The sequence below is a fragment of the Grampus griseus genome (assembly GCF_964374135.1).
Source record: "Grampus griseus genome assembly, chromosome: 2".
Classification (NCBI taxonomy): Eukaryota; Metazoa; Chordata; class Mammalia; order Artiodactyla; family Delphinidae; genus Grampus; species Grampus griseus.
In genome coordinates, this window is record NC_139018.1 from 163,548,141 (window position 1) to 163,560,925 (window position 12,785).

General features: G+C 34.2%; 1 protein-coding gene across 1 annotated transcript in view; it reads right to left on the reverse strand.

Annotated features, from left to right (window-relative positions):
- The window catches only part of DNAJC1 (DnaJ heat shock protein family (Hsp40) member C1), a 207,622-nt gene that overhangs the window by 113,917 nt on the left and 80,920 nt on the right, over positions 1 to 12,785 (reverse strand). Inside the window, exons 4-6 of the mRNA XM_082648592.1 lie at positions 12,173 to 12,338; positions 11,199 to 11,296; positions 10,128 to 10,221 (exon numbers count right to left, since the gene is read on the reverse strand). Coding sequence (XP_082504718.1) covers positions 10,128 to 10,221; positions 11,199 to 11,296; positions 12,173 to 12,338 — 358 coding nt within the window. The remainder of the gene's footprint in view (positions 1 to 10,127; positions 10,222 to 11,198; positions 11,297 to 12,172; positions 12,339 to 12,785) is intronic.

The following is a 12,785-nucleotide window of genomic DNA, read 5'->3' on the forward strand; positions in this document are numbered from 1 at the left end:
CTGCATCTTCTCACTTACACGACTTCTCTTTACCTGAACCTTCTTCAGCTCAGTGCAAAAACCTTTTGCTGGACAATCCCTTCCTAGTGGTTCTAACAAATCTGAACATTTCTCTGCAAATGTTTCTTCCTTCTGCTGCAGCACCGAATTCCACTAAAAATTCCTTTTGGAAATATGCATTAGATTCAAAACCACACTTATCTGAGGACTGCAATGCACCCAATCACCTTAATCTACTCCATCTAATTCCAAGAGTTTTAACACATTCCCTTGTCTCACTCACTGTTTGTTCTAGGCAAAGAATCCTATCTCCCTTTTGCCCCATTTCTAAGCAATTATTTAAATGTTCCTCATGCTTTTTCTTTCCTTCATATCTTGTTTATACTTGCAAATTATAATTACAATATGTCCACTCTAGGAAGCATTACTTCTTTAATAAACCTACGATCTCAAATAGTTCTACTGTACTCAAAAAACTCTTTGTTCCAACCATCCTTCTGTAGAGTTTGGTGTCCCATACTTTAAGATGCACTGACAAACTGGAAGACTTTAAAAGGAAAGTGATCAAATGGTGAGGGGCCTTGAAACTATATACATATACATACACTCAGATTACTTTCTATTATAGGTAATTATACAATATTGAATATAGTTCCCTGTGCTATACAGTAAATCCTTGTTGCATATCTACTTTATGTATAGTAGTTTATATCTGTTAACCTCATACTCCTAATTTATCCCTCCCCTCCTCCCTTTCCCCTTTGGTAACCGTAAGTTTGTCTTCTGTGTCTGTGAATCTGGGCTTGAAACTGTATTTAAAAGGGAATGGAAATGAGAAGATTAGGGATAAGTTTTGATTTTGGATAAATACAAAAAAAGAGCTTGCTGATAATTATAATCACCTGAAAATGAAACAGACTGGCTTTGCAGGTAATATTCAAGAAAAGACCAGGCTAGTGACAGGGGTGGGGGGTAGGGATTGGGGGTTGGGCTGTCATGTATTCAAAAGAGGTTGAATAAGAGCAGTTGTTTGCAACCTCCCCCCCCCACCCCATTCTTCAAGAGAAGCTAATTCATGTGAATACCATTGTTAAGTAGGGAAAATAAACACAAAGTCTCATTTTGAGCCCAGAATAAGCCCCAGTTTACCTACACAGGAAAGGATAAATTTCTTGTGGATAAACTTCTCATCCATCTTTGGAGACACTGCCTGGCACATAATAGATGCTTAATAAGTATTTAATGAGTGAATGAATGCTTAATCAATCAGGACTCTGGACTGCCTAGGTTTAGCTGCATAATACTGTCTTAAAACTACAGAGTTTACACTGTTCCAAACATAGAGTTCTTATCTTCGAGGAGCATTATATAATCCTTATGGATGGAACATGAGGAAAAGCTTTTACTCTAGAATCAATTCTCTTAATACTTAAAATTTCTTGGAGGGCTCAAAGCTTGTCTGCATAGACACCAAGCAGAGGACTGATTTTACATTATAGAACTATGACTTAAAGAATTTATATATTATGAGTGGTTCTTTATCTAATTGTAGAGCATGGGCTCCTGCACAAGAAGGTCTTTAAAAAGTAATATTTATTTATACTTACTTACTGAACCACTATTATATGTGTTGTACTTTGTTAGGATATATGGGGGTTATATGATAAGACAAGCAGTTGCCCTTAAAGCATATGTAAAAATATCTATGAGTATCAACCAAAATAAGGAATATAAACTACATGAGAACAGGAATTTTGGTCTTTTTTAGAAAATTTTTTGTATTTCCAGAGCCTAAAAGAATACTTAGCACATAGTAAGCACTCAGTAAATATTTGCTTTGTAAAGCAACCATACTCTGATAAAAACTAATTAAAAATAGAGTAAAAAAAATATTTGCTGAATGAATTATTGAAAGACAGAGTGGTGCTCTCCCAACATTCTATTTGTTTCCCCACATTCTCTTATTCTCTTGAAATTAGGTGGGGTTATGGGACTAGTTCTGGATGGGCTGCGGTTAGAAATATCATGTGTCATTTCAAACCCAACATCAAAAAACTTGTGCAGTCCTCCAGCTCTCTACTCTTGCCACAGGGAGCAAGGAAGCCACATGCTCCAGATGCGAACAGCTAGAAGATGGTGAAGACGTCATTATTCTGGGTCCCTAAAGTAGAGCTGCTAGTTAGAGCAGAATGTCCCTTTTCCCACCAACCAGTGATAGATAAGTGGCATACACTGGAAAAAAATTTTAAGTCACTGAAATTTCAGGGTGATCTGCACCATAGTCTATCCTGATTAATACAAATAGTAAGTGCTACTAAGTTAGTACAGAGAATATACAATGGGAAATTTTCAGTTGGCCGCATCAAGAAAGGTTTCATAATGATGATGACAATTTAGCTAAGCCTTGAAGATGTAGTATTCCCAAGGTTAGTTAGCTACAAGATGGAAGTCATCCCTTATAAATCTTTCTTTTTAACTCTATCGAAATAGTTTATCTAAGTGATAAAGATAACATGCTGTGCTGGCACTGCTCGTCATGTTTTGGTTTTCTTTTACTTCTCCATATGAACCTTAAAATATTAAACAATCCAAAAAAAATCTTAGGAAAGAAAGGAATTTAGATTTGTACAAGCAGGGAAATAGTACCACCTGTCCTAATGGGAATAGGGAACATTTCTCTCTGACTGTGTGACAGCACAAATCTCTTGTTTGAAGCTTACATATAACCATCAACACAGGAGAATATCGTTAAGTGCACTTCTGAAAATCTGCCCATAAATTCAATTTCTCTATATCAAATTTTGTTCTCCAACTGACTTATAATCTCAGAATTAGATCTAATGTGTAATTACATATAATGTATAAAATTACAATGAAGAATACAGGAAAACTTATAAATTTCATACTCTGAATAAGAGTAAATTTTCTTGTACAGAATGATAATAACACTAAATTTACAAGAAGTAATAAAAATAAAGCAGAAATCAAGCTCAGCTTTCCTCTGCCTGAGTCAGTAGTATTCAGGCAGTATTGGGCTTTGGGAAGGCCCAAAGCAACTTTTTCCATTTGTGCTAAGAGACAGAAGACACCACAGAAGTCATCTATTCAGCCCCAGCTCAATACAAGAATCCTTCTCCAACTTTTATAACAATTACAGTCTGCCTCAATATTCATATAGAGAATGTAAGATCAGACAGCTTATTCACTCACCATAACATATCTAGTTTGTTATCCAGCTGTTGAAAAAATTTATTCTTTCTTGGCTTTTATATTTCTTATATTTTAAATCTATTTTCGTCTGCTTTAAGTTTCATTTCTACCATTGACTAGTAGTGTCACTTTAGGCAAATTGTCTCACCAGTCTGAGTCTTAAACTTATTTTTCATCTACAAAATATGGAATTGATGAGACTATGCATCTCTAACATCCTACCTAACATTTTGTGATTTTAAAATCTTTTCTACAAACCTCTATATTCTGCCTTTGGACCTCTGAATAATTGCATCTTATGGCCTCCTTTCAGAGGGTAGAAGGAATGGAATCTTTGTTATGTTGTGAGGTCTTTCCAGTTTTCCTGTATCCCTTTGTCCTTCTGTAGCAGCAGAGTTTCAGCCTTATAAAAATTCAGACGAGTTTTTCCCAACCTTTTTTATTTGTTTACGTATTCCCTATGTAAAGTATGTTTGTATGCAAAATTTTCCAAAGAGTTATGGGAGTACTGAAAGTAAGCTTTCTCATCCCTTGGAAAATCTGTGTTTAACTCTGAGTAGAAGGGCAGGCAACTGAGCTTGCTACAAATGCCTCCTAGCCTTTTAGAAGCTTTTCTCCCTGCTAATTAGCTGTGAATGTTTTGTTTATTTGGTTTCTGTCCCAGCAAGCAGAAGCAAAGGGGCTAGAAATGAAGGGCCCTGACTGTAGAGAGGGTGACCTCCAGGCTTGTCCACAGTTGTAGTTTCCATGGAAGAAGCTTCTTGGGAGGGAGGATGCCTCCATTTATAAATAGTTGTATAAAGTACAGTATTCCGTTTACGCTCTTAGGCAAGCTTTATTTTAATTTTTTTAAGGTAAAAGTCATAGCACTACAGAAAAGATTATTTTCTCAGCCACTGCTCCTCAGCAACCTATAAATCCTGATAGGGTGGAGATATACATGCTGGAAATTTCCTACAATAATTTCTAGTCTAACTGTGTTCATATTAGATCAGCTTGGTAGTGAGAAAAGATGGGACTGGGACTTAACAATGAGAGAAATTAACAACCTTAGGCCATGCACACCTAAAGGAGTTATACATTTTATAAATTGCGTTACTGAGAAATGTAACACAGCAGGTAGAGAGAAATTTAAATGGTGAGTTCCCAGAAAATCAAACAAACTATCGAGCAAATAAATTCTGAATACTGAAGACCTTTTTCATCTCAGAAAATGTAGAGAACTATGAACTATGATTTAGGTTGGTAATCACTTGGGATATTTGGTACTTACTGACTTTGTATGAGAAATCGGTGGTGTTAATGACCTAAATTATCATGGGCCTAAATAAATGAAGCTCCAACACAAACAGGCAGTGACAAAAATAAACTAAGTTATAAGAGTTAAAATGAAAACATGCACATAGCATTGGTTATATTTCATCAGTTGTTTGCTACCCTCATGGCTATGAATATATTTCAGAACATATATGGTCAATTAAAAAATATCCAAGAAGGGCATTTTGGAGGTTAGAAAAATTTCTTGGGGTTATAGGCTGAATATAGTCAACACAGAAGACTGGATTAGTCAGATTCCAAGAGATTGTGTACTCCCTTCAAACTATCGTGAAAAAAGAAACACTGGTAAGATATGAAAGTGTCACTAGGGCTATACTTTTTTTTTTTTTTTTTAGGGCTATACTTTTAATGTTAAAATTAAATTCTAGCCTCAAAGCACACTATGCCTCTCCTGATATAGGCCAAGTTCCTTGTTATATTCTAATTCACATTCCATGTCTTCGGTTGATCATTCCACCTACCGTTTTCGCTGTCTAAACACATTCTTCTCAAGTTTCCCAAGCTTCTCTGCACACGGTCATGCATTTTACTCCTCTCTAAAGTTCTCTCATCTCTCTATGGACACATCAATTTAAAAACACTCTCCACATTCTTCTTCTATGGTTTCTCATTTGACTTTTTTCTTCTCTGCCTATGTGGGTACATGAATGATATAGGGATATACACTTTGCTAAATAGAGTAATATCCATACATCTTTCCCTTCAATATTTTCCAATCTAGGAAATGTTTGTTATTAACTTAACATCGAATATTTTACACATATCAAGTATAATCGTTTTCAGTTACTGGCCTCATTCTTCTAATCTACCAAATCTTATAATTCTTTCAATATATTTTTCAGAACAAAGGAAAGGAACAAAACCCAGTGCTGGAGGTAATAAAGACCTTCTCAAAAAGCAAGGGGAGCTATCAAAGAAATACTTCTACCTCTGCCCTGCTTGATCACAGAACCACTTTGAGTATTTTCTGCCCACTATGTACTTTAACTTTCCCATTCCTAACAATGTATACATATCTTTGACAGACATGTGCGATGGAAACACTCTTCTGTCTCAATGTCCTTTAATAGATTTGTGAGATTTATCTATTAGGGTATAAATTCCTAAATGGCTATATTCAGAGTCTGGAGACCTGGGATATAGTCTTAGATGACAGCAATGGGCTATGTGGAATTTTCTTTTTTTTTAAAAAGCAGTTGTACAATGTTTTCCTCAGGTTTCTTCCAGTCCTAACACATATGATTATATGGGAGTTACTGTATCTATCAAATTATTTTTGTACACAAACTAGTACACAGAGTGGGTACTTCACTGTCAAGTGTCTATTCATCTTTCAAGACTCAATTCAAGTGGCTCCTCTTTTCAGTTTTCCTTGGTTATCCTAAATAGAGACAATCTTACTTCTCTGAACATCTACAGAAGTCATTGTTTATACTACATATATGAAGCTTACATACCATATTGTGTCCCAATTATTTTAATTCATGTGATATAACCTCTACCTGACTGTAAGGTCCAAGAAAGCATATTCATCTCTATAGCCTCTTGTTCTGATATTGTGTTTAATAAATTTTTATTGAACCTGCTAAACTGTTTTTCTAAAAATATAACCAGAAGAAGTTTTATACATCAAATAACTATGATATAACTATTCTCATCTGTAATTTTTTGGGGAGAGGGATAGAAAAGAATTTAGGTAAAATAAGTAGGGAACAAGGAATTTTCTTAGGGATCTTAGATACTAAGTAATAAACAGTGAACTCAGGAGCACAAGCTGAACCAGAACTGCCACTTTTTCAAATCTTACTAGATAACCAACCATATATGCATGTGGAGTGTAATAAAGGAATAGGTATTTAGAGGAAGAGTGGGAGGAAAACAGTTGAAGATGAAGAGCTGTTGATATGACAAGGACAAAATTTGGGTACCAGTTCTGCTAGTGCGAGGCCATTTGCTGGAAGTCTCTGAATCTCCCACTTTTAGCTTGGATACTCCATCTTATCCAACAGCTGCCTGCTTACACAGAATATCTGCAGCTCAGTTTTAATGAACTTTCCATGAAATTCAAGGGATTCACACACGGAAGTAAAACTCCCTTAACTGATACCTATTTAACTAACTGTTTGCTTATATGAGCTGGTTGTATTAGCTCTTAAACCTATTTGTGTCAGTGATACATGTTATTGTAATTATACGATTCAATTAAATATTATATTAAAAAGATGAAAATTGAGTAGAAAATGACAGTTGTTTCTATGAAAACCAAGTGGATGCTTTGGAAAGCTCAATGAAAGAGTTGCTAAAAATGCTGTTAACTAGATGTAAATAAGCCAATGATGAAAGACTGAGCGACGGATATCATACAAATCTCTAAGGCTTACACAACTACATTGCTTCACAAGAGTATGGTTTAACTCTTCTTTAGAGAAATCAACTGGAAATCTGTCCTTAAAGAAACCAAGATGATAGGTATGGTTTACGCAAGAAAAAGGACTCCTACTTAAAAATAAAACAATGGCCCTGTATCACAAGAGTGGTGAAGAAAATGTTGAAGGTCATGTGTATCATTTTTTTTATATTGAGTAGGGCTCTTCTATCACCACTGTGCCAGTTACTAATACAGACTGCTTCGGGTAAAAAGGGCTTCCTCTAAATTTCATAAATACCTTATTTAAGAAGATCTCATAGAAGTGTCACATGAAAATTTCAGTGTTGTAGATAAGGCATATGTATTCATATTACACGATTTTATGAATGATAAATTAATACAAAGGTCAAAGCAGACAAAAAAAAGCAGACAATCTAATCTTAATAGCAACTATTCAGTATTGCTTTGCTGATGCTTATGAAAGTATAAGCTATATGTTTATCAATGTAAAATACTTTCACTATTACAGTTTGTATCAGAGTCTACTATATTACATTATTTTGTTAGTGAACATGAGTAAAACTTTAAACTTCAAACTGATTCAACAGTTTAAGAAAGTTTCTGAAGAGGCTAAAATGTTTTTATAAAATTCCTTATTTTTGTAAGCTTTCTACAAATTTGTGATAAGGCAAAATAATAACTTGTAATTCTAAGCCATCTTAATATATTGATTCTGTTTTTGCAAATTACTCCACGCTAATCAAGAAATATGTTAATTTTACCAACTAAACTTTGTTTCAAATGACTTAGATTAAAATTACAAAGAAGTATTTCAGACTGACATTTTATGTGATACTTTATCTATACTGCCTCATGACTATACTTTTAAATTCACCTACATTCTGGTTTGCCTACTGCACAGATTCTAAAGCCGGCAAAAAATAATCATTCTTTAAAAAATATAAGAAATCATGTCCTAAAATATTTTTCTGTCACATCTTCTCATAAATATACCAGCATGATAAATATACTTTCCCCTCTCTCATATTAACTCTTACATACGTAGCATATGAGGATTGTGGATTTTTGTTCAAATAAACAACATAAAACTTAAAATAAACAACTTAAAAACAAAAGCTTTTAAATTACCAAAATACTTCAATTGTCTCTATTAACAAAATATATGATTCTGTAAGCAATAACTACTAAGATAAACAATTTTGACAAAAGAACTGGTAAATAATTTCTCAAAGGCTAGAAAGAAACACACTAGTAATTTTTAGTTCATTTTCCCTTCAAATATAAAATTTTCATTATTAGAGGAAAAAGAGGAATAAAGTACAGAAGTTGGAGTCATTCACTTCCTTAAACAATTAGGAAAAACAGCTGTTTCATGAAAAAAAGTGAGTAGAATTAAACAAATTATCTGTCTCTCTTGCTCTTTGTATTTTCTGAAATGAGACATTTCCTCCAAAATTACAACTTCAAAGAATCTCAAAATTTGTACACCAAAACAATTATATGTTCTTTCAAATATTCTGTTTATGTGTTGGAAATTTTCTAACCAGATGCAACAATTAAAATTAGCAAAGAAATAATAGAATATGTGTTGGTATGCTAAATATAAAAAAATAAGAAATTGCCATATCAATATGATATGTACATCCCATTGTTTGAGGAAGACTGACTAGCAACAGAAACTTTGATTACCAGTTTAAGACAAAATATCTTGACTCCTCTTAAAGTTGCAAATAAAATGGAAAGCTATATATATTTTTGCTTAATTATACCAATGCTTACGTAAAGTGTTTTTTTTTCACACTATGTACTTAAATGCTATTAAAATATGGTGACAAACTATTTGAGCTTTGTTCTTTTTTACTGGATATGCCTTAAATGATTAAATTTTTATTGCTTTTATATCTGTCCTAAAGATAGTATTGCTGCAGCCACGTAGCAAAGGGAGATGAGCTCGGTGCTTTGTGACCACCTAGAGGGGTGGGATGGGGGGGTGGGAGGGAGACACAAGAGGGAGGAGATATGAGGATATGTGTATATGTATAGCTGATTCACTCTGTTATAAAGCAGAAACTAACACACCATTGGAAAGCAATTATACTCCAATAAAGATGTTAAATGAAGTCGGGCTTCCCTGGTGGCGCAGTGGTTGAGAGTCCGCCTGCCGATGCAGGGGACACGGGCTCATGCCCCGGTCCGGGAAGATACCACATGCCACGGAGCGGCTAGGCCCGTGAGCCATGGCCACTGAGCCTGCGCGTCTGGAGCCTGTGCTCCGCAACGGGAGAGGCCACAACAGTGAGAGGCCCATGTACCGCAAAAAAAAAAAAGAAGTAAAAATTATAAAACTGAAAACCATAAAAAAAAAAATAATTTATCAGAAGGAAGATGTGACACATATATACAATGGAATATTACTCAGCCATAAAGAGAAATGAAATTGAGTTATTTGTAGTGAGGTGGATGGATCTAGAGTCTCTCATACAGAGTGAAGTAAGTCAGAAAGAGAAAAATAAATACCATATGCTAACACATATATATGGAATCTAAAAAAAAAAAAAGGTTCTGATGAACCTAGGGACAGGACAGGAATAAACATGCAGACGTATAGAATGGACTTGAGGACACGGGGAGGCGGAAGGGTAAGCTGGGACGAAGTGAGAGAGTAGCATTGACATATATACACTATGAAATGTAAAATAGGTAACTAGTGGGAAGCAGCTGCATCCCACGGGGAGATCAGCTCGATGCTTTGTGACCACCTAGAGGGCTGTGATAGGGAGGGTGAGAGATGCAAGAGGGAGGAGATATGGGGATATATGTATACATATAGCTGATTCACTTTGTTATACAGCAGAAACTAACACAACATTGTAAAGCAATTATACTCCAATAAAGATGTTAAAAAAAAAAGATAGTATTGCTTTTTCCTTTTTTTTAGTGTCTTGGAATTCTAAGGTGTTATAAAAGCAGTGTAAGAGATAGTTATAGGGAAAAAAAAGAGATAGTTATAGGAATAGATACCTAAATAAATTTTAGAACTATTCTAAATTACGTTTATACTTATACTATTCATTCAATCAGCATTAGGAAGCATCTACTGTATATTCAGCATTCAGATAGCAGGCATAAATTATTTCATGAATAATTAAAGTGAAAGCATCTAATATTATAAGAAAGAGGTACATTTTACCTGGATTAGATGAGGCAATGCTTTTATTGTAAGGCAAAACCAAATTCCCAGCTTGCAGGGGAGCAAATCATGCCATTGTGGTTTCACCAGTAATCTAAAGGGAAAACAAAAAGCAAAAATAAAGAAGCAAAATATAGAAAGAAAGTTGACAGACAAAAATATTTTTATAATAATCATGAATTCTGTTTTGAATGGCTATTTCAACAAAGGAAGAAGTTTTTCAATGAAATATTTATGACAGTTATCACTTAATCTGAAGTATTCTATCATAAAATATATTAGTACAACAAATGCAATTATGTATAATAAGTAAGAGAATCTAGGTTAAGATTTTGGGGAAGGGGACTTGTAATCAAGTTATAAAGATAAAGAAACAAAAGCCCTGTTTCTAACTGGACTTTTCATCAGTTTGGCAAAATGAATTCTTAGACCTTATGATTACTTCAGCGGTAAAAGACTAAACATCATCAGAGTGTCCCCAAGTGCTGACAAGCAGATATGAAGACTGTAGCATAAACAAACCAATACATAAAAATTAATGTCATTTGCAGTTCACTGAAGCATTACTCACTGATGTCATCAGAACAGAAGACAGGCAGAATAGTCTCTGATCTCCATCTCACATTGATCCAGTTCCTGCCCTGCTGTGTGAACTATTTAAACCCTTTATTTCTTCCTATGAATCAATAGAAGAAATGGTAGTATCTCTTTGAGTGTGCTGCATATCACTGTCTCTCTACATACTGTCACTCCTGAGCTAAACACTACAGTGATAGACTCTTCTAGTAATACTTCGTTTCTAAAGTTCAGTATAAAATTTTCAAATAACAAGAATTCAGGGGTTTAATTATGTAAATATATATGAACACTTTACAAAGGGAAAAACCTGTAGAACTTTTGCTTAAGATTAGAATGTGTTTCATAAACTATGGCACAGTATTAGTCTTTTATAAACTGAATACAGATGTAAATGTTAGCATATCTGAAATGGATATACATATGAAGTTGAATCACATTAAAGACATATTTTAAAACAATTTTGAATTATAAAATGTTTTTATATGCTCCCACCTTTCATTTTTTTCTGAAGCACCAAGTTTTGATACATCCACAGTCTTGCCGCCTGCCTTTTTTTTCTTTTCTCTCTTTTTTCTACTAAGCAGTTCATCCTTAATGTGGAAAAAATTATGGTTACAGGTTATCATTAACATGTACTCTTCAAATGTTATCAAGAGTCTTCTGTGAAGGGTAAACATTATAGAAGAACATTTATGCAAATGTATGTAGGGTCCAACATGATTAAGTAAAATCATCAATCTTTAACAATAACTGTTGCCATGGTAACCAGTCCTTAAACACACATGAAGTTCAGCACTGTCAGTCATGTGTATCTCCATAGCAATCAAAGTTTTCTAAGAAGAGAAGGCATTCAACTTACTTTTTCTCATTCATCCAACTTTAATAATGTCACTTCAAAAAGAATGAGTAAACAGATGCTAATTCATGAATACTGATAAATATGTTTATCTTTAGCATATAAATAAAAGCCTATAGCAGAATAAACTATGTAGTAGTATATTAGGCTAAGAAAAATGTAATATTTTTTAACCAACTGATCTCTGAAATTATAAACTTATACTCATTTCAAGTTTTACTGAGTTAAAAGCTTTTAAAATAACCATTCTTTATGTAAGGGCCTGCGACACAAAAATTTCTAAAATCATTTTACATAAAAAATATGTATATCTGGAAGGTGACAATTAACAAAACATAGCTCTACCTTCTAATTTTCAGCTAGATATTTGAGCCTTCACAAAATTTTGTAACAAACTCAAATGCCACATTTTTAAAAAGAAACATTTTCTTCTTATGTCATGGATTCTTGAAATAGAAACATATCAAATACTAAATGCTGAGTACAAAAAATATTAGAATAAGGAGCATATACAGAAAAGTTGAAATTTTTATCAGTTGAAAAAATAAACGTCTGAAATTCCATATAAAATTAAGGAGGCTAGATCATTTGATTTATTACCAGTACTTACCAGTTGTTTTTCCAGGTAGATTGACCAAACCACAGCATAATGACCCACTGTGAGAATTATGAACAAAAGTAATGCCAGCTCAGCATTGCTCATTTTTCTCACCCGCCTGTAGTAGAATACAGGCTGTCGCCAATCTGGAAGTCCATTGATCAGAATATCATCATACCTACAGCAGCAAATATAACAGTTTTTCATAGGGAGTTTAAAATAAAAACAAAAAACTTTATTTGTACTTATATGTAAAAAGAGGAAAGAGAAAAGAATTTCTCCAGAAGAGATAACATTTATATAGATTATCAGCATTACAATGGCCTATAAATCAAAACATTGTATCCAATCACAGACAGCCTTCAAAAAGGCACACAGTGATCTGCTGTGGATCCCAGACCCTGTGTGTTTAAACCCCAGTGATGTGACTCCTGTAATGGCAGCTAGGCTGAAGGAGCCAGAGTCCACCTCTCCACTGCAGGCTGCAGAGGGGCCCCGCCATGAAAGTCAGCAACAAGAGGAAGGCTCTCAATGGGAGAAAATCAAGATAAGAGCTCTATTTGCTACCATGAATTATATATTAATGGAATCAAAATCAGGATAAATTTTCTAGTCAGTGCTTTTA